Source organism: Aegilops tauschii, chromosome 1 (assembly GCF_002575655.3).
Source record: "Aegilops tauschii subsp. strangulata cultivar AL8/78 chromosome 1, Aet v6.0, whole genome shotgun sequence".
NCBI classification, from domain to species: domain Eukaryota; kingdom Viridiplantae; phylum Streptophyta; class Magnoliopsida; order Poales; family Poaceae; genus Aegilops; species Aegilops tauschii.
Genome location: NC_053035.3, coordinates 55,196,736 through 55,214,136, shown reverse-complemented (window position 1 = coordinate 55,214,136; position 17,401 = coordinate 55,196,736). Strand labels below are relative to the sequence as shown.

At 48.5% G+C, this 17,401-nt stretch overlaps 1 protein-coding gene across 1 annotated transcript; it reads left to right on the top strand.

Moving 5' to 3' along the window:
* Positions 1-14,672: 14,672 nt before the first annotated feature.
* On the top strand, positions 14,673-16,304 carry LOC109732875 (uncharacterized). Its single transcript, XM_020292075.4, has one exon. The coding sequence runs from the start codon at positions 14,760-14,762 to the stop codon at positions 16,095-16,097; it is 1,338 nt and encodes a 445-aa protein (XP_020147664.1). The 5' UTR covers positions 14,673-14,759; the 3' UTR covers positions 16,098-16,304.
* The last annotated feature ends 1,097 nt before the right edge of the window (positions 16,305-17,401 follow it).

Below are 17,401 nucleotides of genomic sequence, written 5' to 3'. Positions count from 1 at the left end.
AGTGGAGGAGGGCGAGGGGCCGGCCCTCTCTATGGCGCGCCCTAGGGGAGTCCTACTCCCACCAGGAGTAGGATTCCCCCCCTTCCCTACTTGGAGTAGGAGAGGAAGGGAAGGAGGAGTAGGAGAGAAGGAAAGGGGGGCCGCCGCCCCCCAAACCTATTCCAATTCGGCCTCCTGCCCAAGGGGGGCGCACCAGCCCTTTGTGGGCTGGTGTGCTTCCTTCTTATGGCCCATAAGGCCCATAACTTCTCCGGGGGGTTTGGGTAACCTCCCGGTACTCCGGAAAAATGCCCGAACCACTCGGAACCTTTCCGATGTTTGAATATAGCCTTCCAATATATCAATCTTTATGTCTGGACCATTTCGAGACTCCTCGTCATGTCCGTGATCTCATCCGGGACTCCGAACAACCTTCAGTACATCAAAACACATAAACTCATAATACCGATCGTAACCGAACGTTAAGCGTGCGGACCCTACGGGTTCGAGAACTTTGTAGACATGACTGAGACACGTCTCCGGTCAATAACCAATAGCGGAACCTGGATGCTCATATTGGCTCCTACATATTCTACGAAGATCTTTATCGGTCAAACCGCATAACAACATACGTTGTTCCCTTTGTCATCAGTATGTTACTTGCCCGAGATTCGATCGTCGGTATCTCAATACCTAGTTCAATCTCGTTACCGGCAAGTCTTTTTACTCATTCCGTAATGCATCATCCCGCAACTAACTCATTAGTCACATTGCTTGCAAGGCTTATAGTGATGTGCATTACCTAGAGGGCCCAGAGATACCTCTCCGACAATCGGAGTGACAAATCCTAATCTCGATCTATGCCAACTCAACAAGTACCATCGGAGACACCTGTAGAGCACCTTTATAATCACCCAGTTACGTTGTGACGTTTGGTAGCACACAAAGTGTTCCTCCGGTATTCGGGAGTTGCATAATCTCATAGTCATAGGAACATGTATAAGTCATGAAGAAAGCAATAGCAACATACTAAACGATCAAGTGCTAAGCTAACGAAAGGGGTCAAGACAATCACATCATTCTCTAATGATTTGATCCCATTAATCAAATGACAACTCATGTCTATGGCTAGGAAACTTAACCATCTTTGATTCAACGAGCTAGTCAAATAGAGGCATACTAGTGACACTTTGTTTGTCTATGTATTCACACATGTACTAAGTTTCCGGTTAATACAATTATAGCATGAATAATAAACATTTATCATGAAATAAATTATTGCCTCTAGGGCATATTTCCTTCAGGATGGCATTCAGAAGCACCTCCCGCGTCGCGTCGGGACGAACTAGAAGATGGGCGGCGGAAAAATACAGAGACCAAGGACTCACCGCCGGTGCCGGGTTCGCCTGGTTGTACGGGGGTTTCTCAAACCCCCAATCCTCCTTCAGCCCAGCCTTGGAGATGTCATTGACCCGGCGGGTGATGTCTACTACACAACCTTCTTCTTGTAGACGTTGTTGGGCCTCAAAGTGCAGAGGTTTGTAGGACAGTAACAAATTTCCCTCAAGTGGATGACCTAAGGTTTATCAATCCGTGGGAGGCGTAGGATGAAGATGGTCTCTCTCAAACAACCCTGCAACCAAATAACAAAGAGTCTCTTGTGTCCCCAACACACCCAATACAATGGTAAATTGTATAGGTGCACTAGTTCGGCGAAGAGATGGTGATACAAGTGCAATATGGATGGTAGATATAGGTGTTTGTAATCTGAAAATATAGAAATAGCAATGTAATTAATGATAAAAGTGAGCACAAACGGTATTGCAATGCTACGAAACAAGGCCTAGGGTTCATACTTTCACTAGTGCAAGTTCTCTCAACAATAATAACATAATTGGATCATATAACTATCCCTCAACATGCAACAAAGAGTCACTCCAAAGTCACTAATAGCGGAGAACAAACGAATAGATTATTGTAGGGTACGAAACCACCTCAAAGTTATCCTTTCTGATCGATCTATTCAAGAGTCCGTAGTAAAATAACACGAAGCTATTCTTTCCGTTCGATCTATCATAGAGTTTGTACTAGAATAACACCTTAAGACGCAAATCAACCAAAACCCTAATGTCACCTAGATACTCCAATGTCACCTCAAGTACCCGTGGGCATGATTATACGATATGCATCACACAATCTCAGATTCATCTATTCAAACCAACACAAAGTACTTCAAAGAGTGCCCCAAAGTTTCTACCGGAGAGTCAAGACGAAAACGTGTGCCAACCCCTATGCATAGGTTCATGGGCGGAACCCGCAAGTTGATCACCAAAACATACATCAAGTAGATCACATGATATCCCATTGTCACCACAGATAAGCACGGCAAGACATACATCAAGTGTTCTCAAATCCTTAAAGACTCAATCCGATTAGATAACTTCAAAGGGAAAACTCAATCCATTACAAGAGAGTAGAGGGGGAGAAACATCATAAGATCCAACTATAATAGCAAAGCTCGCAGTACATCAAGATCGTGCCATATCAAGAACACGAGAGAGAGAGAGAGAGAGATCAAACACATAGCTACTGGTACATACCCTCAGCCCCGAGGGTGAACTACTCCCTCCTCATCATGGAGAGCGCCGGGATGATGAAGATGGCCACCGATGAGGGATCCCCCCTCCGGCAGGGTGCCGGAACAGGGTCCCGATTAGTTTTTGGTGGCTACAGAGGCTTCCGGCGGCGGAACTCCCGATCTATTCTGTTTTCTGATGTTTTTAGGGTATATGGACATATATAGGCGAAAGAAGTCGGTCAGGGGAGCCACGAGGGTGGGGGCGCGCAGAGGGGGGCAGGCGCGCCTCCCTGCCTCGTGGCCACCTCGTTGCTTCCCTGACGTACACTCCAAGTCTCCTGGATTGCTTCCGTTCCAAAAATAACTCTCCCGAAGGTTTCATTCCGTTTGGACTCTGTTTGATATTCCTTTTCTTCGAAACACTGAAACAAGGGAAAAACAGAACTGGCACTGGGCTCTGGGTTAATAGGTTAGTCCCAAAAATAATAAAAGTGTAAAATAAAGCCCATAAACATCCAAAACAGATAATATAATAGCATGGAACAATCAAAAATTATAGATACGTTGGAGATGTATCAGCATCCCCAAGCTTAATTCCCGCTCGTCCTCGAGTAGGTAAATGATAAAAACAGAATTTTTGATGTGGAATGCTACCTAACATATTTATCCATGTAATTCTCTTTATTGTGGCAAGAATATTCAGATCCATAAGATTCAAGACAAAAGTTTAATATTGACATGAAAATAATAATACTTCAAGCATACTAACAAAGCAATTATGTCTTCTCAAAATAACATGGCCAAAGAAAGTTATCCCTACAAAATCATATAGTCTGGCTATGCTCTATCTTCACCACACGAAATATTTAAATCATGCACAACCCCGATGACAAGCCAAGCAATTGTTTCATACTTTTGATGTTCTCAAACTTTTTCAATCTTCACGCAATACATGAGCGTGAGCCATGGACATAGCACTATAGGTGGAATAGAATGGTGGTTGTGGAGAAGACAAAAAGGAGAAGATAGTCTCACATCAACTAGGCATATCAATGGGCTATGGAGATGCCCATCAATAGATATCAATGTGAGTGAGTAGGGATTGCCATGCAGCGGATGCACTAGAGCTATAAATGTATGAAAGCTCAACAAAAGAATCTAAGTGGGTGTGGATCCAACTTGCTTGCTCATGAAGACCTAGGGCATTTGAGGAAGCCCATCGTTGGAATATACAAGCCAAGTTCTATAATGAAAAATTCCCACTAGTATATGAAAGTGACAAAACAAGAGACTCTCTATCATGAAGATCATGGTGCTACTTTGAAGCACAAGTGTGGTAAAAGGATAGTAGCATTGTCCCTTCTCTCTTTTTCTCTCATTTATTTTTTATTTGGGCCTTTTCTCTTTTTATTATGGCCTCTTTTTTTTATTTGTTTGTCCGGAGTCTCATCCTGACTTGTGGGGGAATCATAGTCTCCATCATCCTTTCCTCACTGGGACAATGCTCTAATAATGATGACCATCACACTTTTATTTACTTACAACTCAAAAATTACAACTCAATACTTAGAACAAGATATGACTCTATATGAATGCCTCCAGCGGTGTACCGGGATGTGCAATGACTCATGAGTGACATGTATGAAAGAATTATGAACGGTGGTAAGTTGCATGGCAATATATCTCGGAATGGCTATGGAAATGCCATGATAGGTTGGTATGGTGGCTGTTTTGAGGAAGGTATATGGTGGGTGTATGATACCGGCGAAAGGTGCGCGGTATTACAGAGGCTAGCAATGGTGGAAGGATGAGAGTGCGTATAATCCATGGACTCAACATTAGTCATAAAGAACTCACATACTTATTGCAAAAATCTATTAGTTATCGAGACGAAGTACTACACGCATGCTCCTAGGGGGGTAGATTGGTAGGAAAAGACCATCGCTCGTCCCCGACCGCCACTCATAAGGAAGACAATCAATAAATAAATCATGCTCCGACTTCATCACATAACGGTTCACCATACGTGCATGCTACGGGAATCACAAACTTTAACACAAGTATCTCTCAAATTCACAACTACTCAACTAGCATGACTCTAATATCACCATCTTCATATCTCAAAAAAATCATAAGGAATCAAACTTCTCATAGTATTCAATGCACTTTATATGAAAGTTTTTATTATATCCCTTTTGGATGCCCATCATATTAGGACTAAATTCATAACCAAAGCAAATTACCATGCTGTTCTAAAGACTCTCAAAATAATATAAGTGAAGCATGAGAGTTCATCTATTTCTTCAAAATAAAACTACCGTCGTGCTCTAAAAGATATAAGTGAAGCACTAGAGCAAATGACAAACTACTCCAAAAGATATAAGTGAAGATCAATGAGTAGTTAAATAACTATTTAGCTATGTGAAGACTCTCCCATTTAATAATTTCAGATCTTGATACTTTATTCAAACAGCAAGCAAAACAAAATAAATTGACATCTAAGAATAGCAAACATCATGTGAAGAAGCAAAAACTTAGGATCAACCGATACTAACCGATAATTGTCGAAGAAGAAAGGTGGGATGCCAACCGGGGCATCCCCAAGCTTAGACGCTTGAGACTTCTTGAAATATTATCTTGGGATGCCTTGGGCATCCCCAAGCTTGAGCTTTTGTGTCTCCTTAATTCCTTTTATATCACGGTTTCCTAAATCTCGAAAGCTTCATCCACACCAAACTCAACAAGAACTCGTGAGATAAGTTAATATAAACCAATGCAAAAACCTTATCATTCTCTACTGTAGAAAATCAAAAAAATTATTATTCAACATTGCATACTAATTGTCTCTGCATATTCAATACTCCTATCCTCAAACAGAATCATTAAACAAGCAAACATATGCAAACAATGCAAACCTAACAGCAATCTGCCAAAACAGTACAGTCTGTAAAGAATGCAAGATTCATCATACTTCCCTAACTCCAAAAATTATGAAAGAAAATTCCCACTGTATTAAATTTATCAGAGCTTATTATGCAAAAGGTTTCAACATTTTATCACATTATGACTTTTCTAGGGAATTTTTGCAACAACGGTAAACTTTCTGTTTTGAAACAGCAACATTTATACTTGCAAAATAAGCATGGTAAAGGCTATCCTTGACATTTTTATTAAAAATAGAGATGCAAAACATTGTTCTAAATAACAGAAATCAAATACTAACAAAAGAAAATAAAATGACGCTCCAAGCAAAACACATATCATGTGGTGAATAAAAATATAGCTCCAAGTAAAGTTACCGATGAACGAAGACGAAAGAGGGGATGCCTTCCGGGGCATCCCCAAGCTTAGGCTCTTGGTTGTCCTTGAATATTACCTTGGGGTGCCTTGGGCATCCCCAAGATTAGGCTCTTTCCACTCCTTATTCCATAGTCCATCGAATCCTTACCCAAAACTTGAAAACTTCACAACACAAAACTTAACAGAAAACTCGTAAGCTCCATTAGTATAAGAAAATAAATCACCACTTAGGTACTGTTGTGAACTCATTATAAATTCATATTGGTGTAATATATACTGTATTCCAACTTATCTATGGTTCATACCCTCCGATACTACTCATAGATTCATCAAAATAAGCGAACAACACATAGAAAACAGAATCTGTCAAAAACAGAACAGTCTGTAGTAATCTGTATCAAACGCAAACTTATGGAACTCATAAAAATCTGCCAAAATAGGAAGACCTAGATAATTTTATTATTGATCTACGGCAATTGGAATCAGTATTTTATCACTTTCTGGTGATTTTTAACAATTATTTTCGTGATCAGAAAGTTTATGTGTTTTTCAGCAAGATCAAATAATTATCATCCAAGAAGATCCTATAGGTCATACTTGGCACAAACGCTAATTAAAACATAAAACCACATCTAACCAGAGGCTAGATGATTTATTTATTACTAAACAGGAACAAAAAGCAAGGAACAAAAATAAAATTGGGTTGCCCCCCAACAAGCGCTAACGTTTAACGCCCCTAGCTAGGCTTGATGATTTCAATGATGCTCACATAAAAGATAAGAATTGAAACATAAAGAGAGCATCGTGAAGAATATGACTAGCACGTTTAATTCTAACCCACTTCCTATGCATATGGATTTTGTGAGCAAACAACTTATGGGAACAATAATCAACTAGCATAGGAAGGCAAAACAAGCATAACTTCAAGATTTTCAACTCATAGAGAGGAAACTTGATATTATTGCAACTCATACAAGCATATATTCCTCCCTCATAATAATTTTCAGTAGCATCATGAATGAATTCAACAATATAACCATCACATAAAGCATTCTTTTCATGATCTACAAGCATAGAAAATTTACTACTCTCCACATAAGCAAAATTCTTCTCATCAATAGTAGTGGGAGCAAACTCAACAAAATAACTATCATGTGAGGCATAATCCAATTGAAAACGAAAATCATGATGACAAGTTTCATGGTTATAATTATTCCTTATAGCATACATGTCATCACAATAATCATCATAGATAGCAACTTTATTCTCATAATCAATTGGAACCTCTTCCGAAATTGTGGATTCATCACTAAATAAAGTCATGACCTCTCCATATCCACTTTCATAAATATAATCATCATAAATAGGAGGCATGCTATCATCATAATAAATTTGCTCAACAAAACTTGGGGGACTAAACATATCATCTTCATCAAACATAGCATCCCCAAGCTTGTGGCTTTGCATGTCATTAGCATCAGGGGTATTCAAAGAATTCATACTAACAACATTGCAATCATGCTCATCATTCACATATTTTATGCCAAGCATTCTATGTAATTATTCTTCTAGTACTTGAGCACAATTTTCCTTCCCATCATTTTCACGAAAGATATTGAAAAGATGAAGCATATGAGGCACCCTTAGTTCCATTTTTTTGTAGTTTTCTTTTATAAACTAAACTAGTGATAAAACAAGATACTAAAAGATTCAATTGCAATATCTAAAGATATACCTTCAAGCACTCACCCTCCCCGGCAACGGCGCCAGAAAAGAGCTTGATGTCTACTACACAACCTTCTTCTTGTAGACGTTGTTGGGCCTCCAAGTGCATAGGTTTGTAGGACAGTAACAAATTTCCCTCAAGTGGATGACCTAAGGCTTATCAATCTGTGGGAGGCGTAGGATGAGGATGGTCTCTCTCAAACAACCCTGCAACCAAATAACAAAGAGTCTCTTGTGTCCCCAACACACCCAATACAATGGTAAATTGTATAGGTGCACTAGTTCGGCGAAGAGATGGTTATACAAGTGCAATATGGATGGTAGATATAGGTTTTTGTAATCTGAAAATATAAAAATAGCAAGGTAACTAATGATAAAAGTGAGCACAAACGGTATTGCAATGCTAGGAAACAAGGCCTAGGGTTCATACTTTCACTAGTGCAAGTTCTCTCAACAATAATAACATAATTGGATCATATAACTATCCCTCAACATGCAACAAAGAGTCACTCCAAAGTCACTAATAGCGGAGAACAAACGAAGAGATTATTGTAGGGTACGAAACCACCTCAAAGTTATCCTTTCTGCTCGATCTATTCAAGAGTCTGTAGTAAAATAACACGAAGCTATTCTTTCCGTTCGATCTATCATAGAGTTTGTACTAGAATAACACCTTAAGATGCAAATCAACCAAAACCCTAATGTCACCTAGATACTCCAATGTCACCTCAAGTATCCGTGGGCATGATTATACGATATGCATCACACAATCTCATATTCATCTATTCAAACCAACACAAAGTACTTCAAAGAGTGCCCCAAAGTTTCTACCGGAGAGTCAAGACGAAAACGTGTGCCAACCCCTATGCATAGGTTCATGGGCGGAACCTGCAAGTTGATCACCAAAACATACATCAAGTAGATCATGTGATATCCCATTGTCACCACAGATAAGCACGGCAAGACATACATCAAGTGTTCTCAAATCCTTAAAGACTCAATCCGATAAGATAACTTCAAAGGGAAAACTCAATCCATTACAAGAGAGTAGAGGGGGAGAAACATCATAAGATCCAACTATAATAGCAAAGCTCGCAGTACATCAAGATCGTCCATATCAAGGACACGAGAGAGAGAGAGAGAGAGAGAGATCAAACACATAGCTACTGGTACATACCCTCAGCCCCGAGGGTGAACTACTCCCTCCTCGTCATGGAGAGCGCCAGGATGATGAAGATGGCCACCGGTGAGGGATCCCCCCTCCGGCAGGGTGCCGGAACAGGGTCCCGATTGGTTTTTGGTGGCTACAGAGGCTTCCGGCGGCGGAACTCCCGATCTATTCTATTTTCCGATGTTTTAAGGTATATGGACATATATAGGCAAAAGTCGGTCAAGGGAGCCATGAGGGGCCCACGAGGGGCGCGCCCCGGGGGCAGGCGCGCCTCCGTGCCTCGTGGCCACCTTGTTGCTTCCCTGACGTACACTCCAAGTCTCCTGGTGCTTCCGTTCCAAAAATAACTCTCCCGAAGGTTTCATTCGGTTTGGACTCCGTTTGATATTCCTTTTCTTCGAAACACTGAAACAAGGGGAAAAACAGGAACTGGCACTGGGCTCTGGGTTAATAGGTTAGTCCCAAAAATAATATAAAAGTGTAAAATAAAGCCTATAAACATCCAAAACAGATAATATAATAGCATGGAACAATCAAAAATTATAGATACATTGGAGACGTATCAGCGGGCGACCTGGTCCGCTCCCAGGCGCAAGTTCGACATCCGGTTGGGGTCCTGGAGCCCGGTCATCATACAGATGATATGGGTGCGCTGCTGTAGCGGCAGCACCCGGCGTATGATGAAGGCGGCGATGAGGTCCGTGCCGGTGAGCCCCTCCCACTCCTTCATCTCTGTCACGCGCTGGCACAAGTTGAGCACCTCCTGCGACGGATTCCGGGGAAAGTAGCTCCAGTTATGCTTCCCCTGCAGCGTCGCATCGACGAAGGGCGGCAAGTTGATGCAGTTCGCGCCGAGGTTGCGGACGTAGAAGAAGGAGTTCTGCCACTTCTTGGCAGAATCCTCCAGCGGCATCTTGGGGCATCCCCCGTTCGTCCGCTTGTAGATGACGGCGGCCCCGCAGGTGGACATCTCCCCGCCTTCGGTCCCTGCTGCTTCAAGGCGAAGAAGTGCACCCAGAGGTCGATTGACGGTTCAACCCCCAGGTACCCCTCGCACAGGGTGACGAAGCCGGAGAGCTGCAAGATGGCGTTCGCGCTGAGATGATGGGGCTGAAGCTGAAGAACTCCAGAAGGTGCGGAAGAAGTGGCTCGCGGGGAGGCCGAACCTGCGCTTGAAGTGCGAGTAGAAGACCACGCGCTCCGTCCCCTCCGGTCGCGGCTCCTGCTCGTCCCCCGGCGGGCGCACGGCGACCTCCGTCTCCCTCCGCGAGCGCCTGGTGCCGCGGAGGTACGCGATGTCCTCCGTGGTGACGGAAGAGCCCATCCACGAGCCCGAAGGGAGTGCCATCGGCAAGGCGAAGCGAAGAAAGAAAAGAGAAGAGTGGCGGTGAAGCTCTGCTCGAAGCGGCGGGCGTCACAGCACGCGGCGGTCGCAAGAAGCAGAGGGAGGAGGAAGAGACAGTGGAGCGCGAGCGAGAATGATTTCCGCCGCCCCCTCCTCCCAATTTATAAGCCACGGTTCGAAACGTGGGGAAGTGGGATCGTTTGCGCTCGCCCCTCCCACTTCCCCGCAATAAGTGCGCACGTACGCATGCAATAACTGCCTCGATAATGGCAACCGACTCGCGGACGCCGCAATAAATCCACGCGCGTGGGCCGAGGGAGCGCAGTGACGGGCCCCAGCCCGTCGCCCTGTCCCGTCGCATGCGTGGCTTGTCAGGCCCCTTCGGCTCCCGAGCGCCACATGGCATCCGCGCGGAGCCCAAAAGATTGACTCAAGATTCGACGGACTCCTCGGTTTCCCGCCCGCACCGGGATGCCGCGATCCGGCTTCTGGAAGCCGGCACACAGTGGGTGTTGCCGGACCTGGCGGTCACAAACTTCGCCTCCTCAGGGGGGAAACTGCGAAGGCCCTCCCACTTGAAGACGGCGGACCTTCACAGCTTCGGGAACTACTATCGAGGGGAGGAACCTCGGGCAGGCAACGGAACCCGGATCCTTTTCAAAAACGTCGGGGCCAGCAACGCCCCTCAATCCGGCTCGCACTTGGCCGGGTTGCTCAACCCGGCCAGACTCCTCAACCCGGCCCCAACGGCAGGCGCGAGACGGCCGAACCCGGAACGACCAAGACTTCTCCAACAAGCCAGCTTCCCCTTGGCGTGTTCCTTAATCCGGCCACGGGTCAGCTCCCGTACGATGGGACGAGTCTCGATCCAAGGGTGAGCAGGGTAACATTGCCCCACCAACTCCTCTAGCCAGCCGAGGCGTGGCAACAGTGTCCCACCTACCCTGCTGACCAGGGCTGGCGTGGCTACAGAGCACCCGACGTCCCTGCTGACGCCAGCAAGCGGCGACCTGACGGGGCACCACTGTAGCGGACTCGACCCGGCCACTCCATGACGATCAACAAGACGGCTAACAGTGCCCCCTGGCGCACGGGGCCCGCGCCCGGAGAACCCGGTGGGTCCCAGCACCGGCTTCCCGGACAATGACAACCCGGCCCCACGGCCTTGTAACATTACCATTGTATCCCTGGAGGGTTGACCTGTAAAACCCCCCAGGAGCCCTCATGCATACGGGCAACTCTCAACTCACACACACGCGGACACAAGATCGACTAGACTAGCCACACACCAGGAGAGGGAGCAGCCTAAGCCTTGGCCTGCCTGCCTTCTTCCTCCATACAGCTCTAGGAGCAACTCTGTACTGTTACATATAAACCACACTCGGCAGGACTAGGGGTGTTATCTCTCCGGAGAGCCCCGAACCTGGGTATGTCTTGCGTCCCTCGCTCGCTCATGCCGGCCTCGCATTTGGAGCCCACTGGTGCCCTCGAGCCTCCTCCTCTCTTTAGCCATCCCTTGGCATCTGTCGTGCGCCCATCACGACGGGAATGAGGGCCCCACCCCATTTTTACGTAAGCCTACGTAGGTGTAGGATTATCGGTTGTCTTAATCCAATGGCTTTGGATGATTACTTGTAATGTTACAACAAGAACAGTTGTCTGAAGAGTAATGTTACACCTACGTGGTGCTAACATAATTTTTACGCAATTAGCCAGATGGCGAGTAATAATTGGGTCAAGGAGGGCCCCCACCCCACTTAAATTCATGGGGGAGAGAATTATTTGATGGAAAGTTACGGAAGTTTTTACATAAGCCTACATATGTGTAGGATTATCGGTTGTCTGAATCTAGGCGCTCTCTTTGTTCCAAACATCCTCCTCATCTTGTGGAACACACTATGAATCTCCAAAACCCAAATCCAAATGGAGATTCTTCAAACTCTCCTCCAAGAGTCAAAGTTGCTTGCCAAGGAAGTCATAGCCTTGCATGCCAACTTGTGCATTATTCAACGCAAGTCCACGTGCGTGTGCGCGCACACATACACACACCACACCACACACCAGATCCCCACGGGGGGAGGAGGAGGAGGAGCTCCATCCCCATCCACATGGCAACAGCTCAGAGAGAGAGCTCACGCACGGCGCAGGCAGGCAGGCACGCTCACCCTGACAGCGCATGATTAAACAATCAGCGGCATCTCTGATCTCCCGCAGCGCAGACACGCACGCACGGACACGTTCCGTCCTGCGTAAACCAAAAAGGTTACCAGAGACCCACCACGATTAATTGTATAACAGCCAAGAGAGAGAAACCCAGAGAGAGAGGTGGAGGTGGAGTGGAGGGAGGTGAAAAGCTGCCATGGCTGGTTCACCGCTCGTGCACTGCCTCCATTATTTTACACACTCGATGCCTCCGTCAAATCGAGGGGAAAAGGAAGAAGAGGGATCTAGTCGCTCCGCGGACCCCAAAACCCCACGGGTCGGCTCATACGCTGGAGCTTTGGTTGTCGATACGGTTGACATGCTTGAGCAAAGCCTTTCCTCTGCTCAAGCATTGACAAAACGGCGGGTATACATCTGAACACAACGCATGCTGCATTTCCTTCAAAACTTCCACACCACCGGAATATGATTGAAGATAATGTCTCCGCATGATTCCTAAAAAAAAGATAATGTCTCTGTTGGAACGGAGAGAGGGATTGACAGAATATGATGAATGATATTATTGAGCCTCGAGGGCGAGTATATATTGAGTACAAAGGCTTGGGGAGTAAGACGCCTCTCCTAGAGATAAGGTAGGAGACGGATTACAAATTCTAGACTACCAAATATATGTAACCCAAATATATCTCTAACATCCCCCCGCAGTCGTAGCGGTAGCGTTGTGAACAACAAGAGCGACGCAGACGGTCAGACTGAAGAGAATAGCAGCTGGCGGACTGACATCCCCACGCAGTCCTAGCGGGAGCGTCGTGGACGGTGTCGCGTCGCGGACGCGTTGACTGTAGAGGAAGCCGACGAGTTGCTCAAGCGGATGATAACCCTTTGTGTCGATGTCGATGTAGACGAGAGCGTAGGATGGTGTAGCCGTGGTCGAGGTACCCATGCGAAGAACGCCGTGGTCGATGGCGGCGGCGGGAGACGCAAACCGATCTTAGATCAGAAAAACAGGAAAAAAACGCCGATCAAGATAACTGGCGGGAGAGAGAAAAAGCCGAAGCAAGAGCTCGGGAAAAAGACTCTTTAGGACAGCCGGTCAAGACGACCGGCGAACGAACCCCAGATACGGGCGACGCGGCGCCTGGTGGCGGTCATGGAAGCCGACCGCCCCGAAGGCGGCGCGCGGGTGTAGAAGCGGCGGTGGCTAGGATTTAGAACCGGAAACTCTACAGTCTCCACATGACGATCACGAGTAGAAATCGCCGCATATACACACGATCTACGACGCTCAACATGGGCACTACCAAGGCGTACCCGGCGTCTGGCTGAGAGATCTACGGGGTGCATAGTAGCACCCGTCGTTCGATTTGCCCTCATCATCATGAGCGGCAGCAGCAGCCACGGCCTCGGAGAGGCGCAGAGGGCGACGGGTGAGTGAATGGACGAAACGATTGATGTGCGACGAAAGAAGCTTTGTTGGACGACGAAATCAAGGAAAGCAGAGCAGCAGAGCAGAGAGAGAAAAAGAGATGGGACGGCGGCGAGCTCGCAGTCGCAGGCAGGATGGCGAAGCAGAGAGGGGCAAGAGATTCAGTGCTCGATCGATCAGATCACGTCCAGCGCCTCACCTGTCACCGCTGCGGGGGTACGGACAACTCATGTTCACAGTGCGCGGCCGCAGCAGGGCAGGGTGCACCGCACTCTTCCTCCAACCTGACCCTTCCTTCGTCCCTCCACGACAGGAGAGGAGAGGGGAAGAGAGGAGAGGTCGGAGGCGGGTCGACGGTGGGCCCCACATCACGCCGGGGGACAAGCCCACGAAACTGTAATAAATGCCCACATCACCCTAGATCATGTACCGCTGCTGGTTTTTATTTTTGAGAAAACACTGCAGGTTTTCATTTCAAACATATATGCCCCTAAAAAATATTGAAAAATATATAGGAGTACTACGACGAGACTGTGTTGTTATTAAGCAAATACTCCATCCGTCCCATGATGTAAGGCGTTTTTGACTCATACATTATGAGACAGAGGGAGTAATTTCCTTGGGGTAAAAATAGTACTGTATGTCATTGTTGGCTTGTTGCATTCACATGTAAATGTAGTTTCGACTTGTTTGCCACTTTGGTGCCTTGCAACAAACTCCACTGCTACTCAATGGAGACATTTGCACAGGAAAAGAAATGAAAATGTGTGAGCCGGAATCTTGGCACGTAAGGCACATTCACGGTCACAGGGCCAGAGAATCCTAAGACATGGAGAACCGGGTTAACCAGAGACCCTCCCTAATCTGTAATATTTGCATTGGTACTATACTAATCATAGTTAGTGGGTGGACTAATGGCCCGCGCCACCGCTAACCAATGGCCCATCTGTAACTGCTCCACCGCTTCGGCACACCAACAAAACCGACGACAGGGGAGCCGAGAGCGGCAAGCCACTGGACGCTAGCTGCTAGTCCCATCCTCCGCTCGCTAGCTACCTCTCCGTGCGGCGGGATGAAGCAGCCGGCGGCGAGCCCGGGGCGCGCGGAGAAGCCGCCGCAGCAGCAGCAGCTGCCGGCGCCGCCGGGGCTGGCGCGGCTGCTGCTCAGCAAGAGCCGGCGCGGGGCGCGGTCGCGCCGCGCGCCGGCCACGTCGCCCATGTTCGTGTCCCGGGGCCGGAGCCGCGCGGCGGCGGCGGCGGACGGGGAGCCCTCGTCGCCCAAGGTCACCTGCATTGGCCAGGTGCGGATGCGCAAGGGGAAGAAGGGCAACAAGAAGGGGCCCCCGGCGCCGCCGCTACCGCCGGCCAAGGAGGAGAAGGCCAGGGGCTACTGCCGGTGCCTCAAGAAGGCGTTCCTCTGCGGCGGGCTGTTCGACTTCGACCGGACGCGCCGGCGCAAGGGGCCTGCGCCGGAGGCGGAGCGGACCCGCCGGTCGCCGTGGGTGTTCAGCAGCAGGGACGTGGCCGTCGCCGCCGCGCCCAAGCCGCCGGATCCGGCCAGCGACCGCGCCGAGGAGGAGGGGGAGGAGGACGACAAGTCGGTGGGGGCCTTCGGCTCGGTGGAGAGAGACGAGAAGGCGGACGAGCCGGGGACCGACAGCGGTGGCACGGAGGAGGAAGGGTGCGAGGAGGGGGAGGCGGCGGAGCTCGTGTCGTCAGGGACCACCACGCCGCCCAAGAACGCTCTGCTCCTCATGCGCTGCCGCTCCGCGCCGCAGAACCGCTCGTCCCCGCTCACCTCCAGGTTCGCCGCCGGCGCCGCGCCGTCGCCGGTCCAGGAAGCGGCCGATTACGCGGTGGAGTCGATCGCCGCGACACCACCACGGGCGTCGCCCTCCCCGCGCAAGCCGGAGATGCTATCACCTTGGGCGTCTCCGTCTCCACGCAAGCCGGACATGCTATCACCTTGGGCGTCTCCGTCTCCACGCAAGCCGGACATGCTGTCACCTTGGGCGTCTCCCTCCCGTCGCAAGCTGGACATGTTGCAGTCACCACGGGCGTCGCCATCTCCCCGCAAGCCGGACATGGTGGCGGTGGAAGGCAACGACGAGAAGCGGCAAAAAATGGCAGTATCCACGCAGGAAGACGAGGAAAAGATGCTCGAACAAAAGCACGAAGCCGACGACGACGAAGCGGAAGAGATGAGGTGCTCGTCGGCGCGGCCGCTGGTGCTGCAGAGGTGCAAGTCAGAGCCGGCGACGACCGCGGCGGCGAAGATGGCGGCCGGTGCGGGGGCCGAGGGGGCGCCGTCCGGCTGCTTCTGGGCCAACGGCGGGAGCAGCGGCCGGCGGAGGCACGCGCCGCAGATGTCGCCGGCGGCCGCCGCTCCGGTGGCTTTGACCGGTCACTGAGTGAGTAGGTGGGGACCCCTAGCTGTCTCCCGTATACTAGTAGTATTTTCCTTTTGTTGCTGTCGCTGTCGATTAAATCTAGCACGGTAAAGCTGTAATTCCCCCATTCTCCGTCCATCCATGCCCTGTAAAAAGATTTACGTACCTAGTCACGCTGTAAATCTTCTCCTGCTGCCACTAGCACTGCCACTACTGCTTGTTTATCTACCACTGGTGTAGCCACGATGCGTCTGTTAATCCAACCATCTCTAGTGCGACTGTGCCAGTACCAGTACTATACCCAATAATCTGGCATAGTACATGTACCAGTATACAGAAAGTATACTGTTAAGTACGTTGTAGATTTAACAGTGCCATGAATGAGCTTTGTCCTTGGAAAACATTAAACACAACTTGCACACCTGCTTCACTCAACTGTGCCTCCCAACTTTTTACCCCACCCACTCCGGCAGCAGATGTACTACTAGTACTAGCTAGGAGTAACCGTGCCCATGTTTGGGCTGCAGAAATAACAGGTCCCTGTGCGAAGGAGATTCCGGGCAGCGATCACTCTCGCGCCCCTGTTTGCAGCAGCCATCTCGTTCTCGTGAGAGCTACAGCGAGCTCCTCGTAGTTGCAGGGCGAAAGAATCCGTGACCGCGACGCTTCTGATCCAATCCAAGCCACCTTACGTTACACTACATTTACACGAGAAGCCAGTGCTCTGAACCAACCACGGTATAGGAAAAAAAAGAGGATCGGCGGGGAAAAAAATTAGCTGGATCAGAGGAATTGATGAGGTTTGACTTGGAAACATGGCGTGAGAACCGACTAAACACTCATAGTGCAGCGGAGCGACCGACCGTGCGTCGTGCACACGTGCGTGGGAGGGCGCACTAGTTGACCTGCAGACACTGCAGATCAGTGGGTGTGTATGTATGAGATGGCATAAATAGTTCACCTTTTGTTTTAGATTATTCTGTATCGTACTAGTGTGCTCCAATGTGGCGGCACGAGAGGCGGCAAGTCTCGTGGCTGTCATCTCGAGATCTACAAGACAAGTGCTGCTCATGGCGATCGAGTTTTCTATGGAAACAGCGGCTTTGCCCCAAACCAACACCACCCAGCACCAACTGCTGATGCTCCCAACAATCAGCACAGAACCATCCCATGGGAGAGCTGCAGCACAGCAGTAGTTGTAGGATCATGCGCAGTGATCCACTTGCATTACTAGACTTGCCTTCGCCTCTTATCTCTGTCCTGTTGTCATATTGTTGTTTTACCATGTGGATTTTTTACCATCTACGCTCATGGCAAGTACCCAC

Bases quoted from the DNA above. Each gene is read 5' to 3' on its own strand.
- LOC109732875 (XM_020292075.4), top strand. From the start codon at position 14,760: ATGAAGCAGCCGGCGGCGAGCCCGGGGCGCGCGGAGAAGCCGCCGCAG.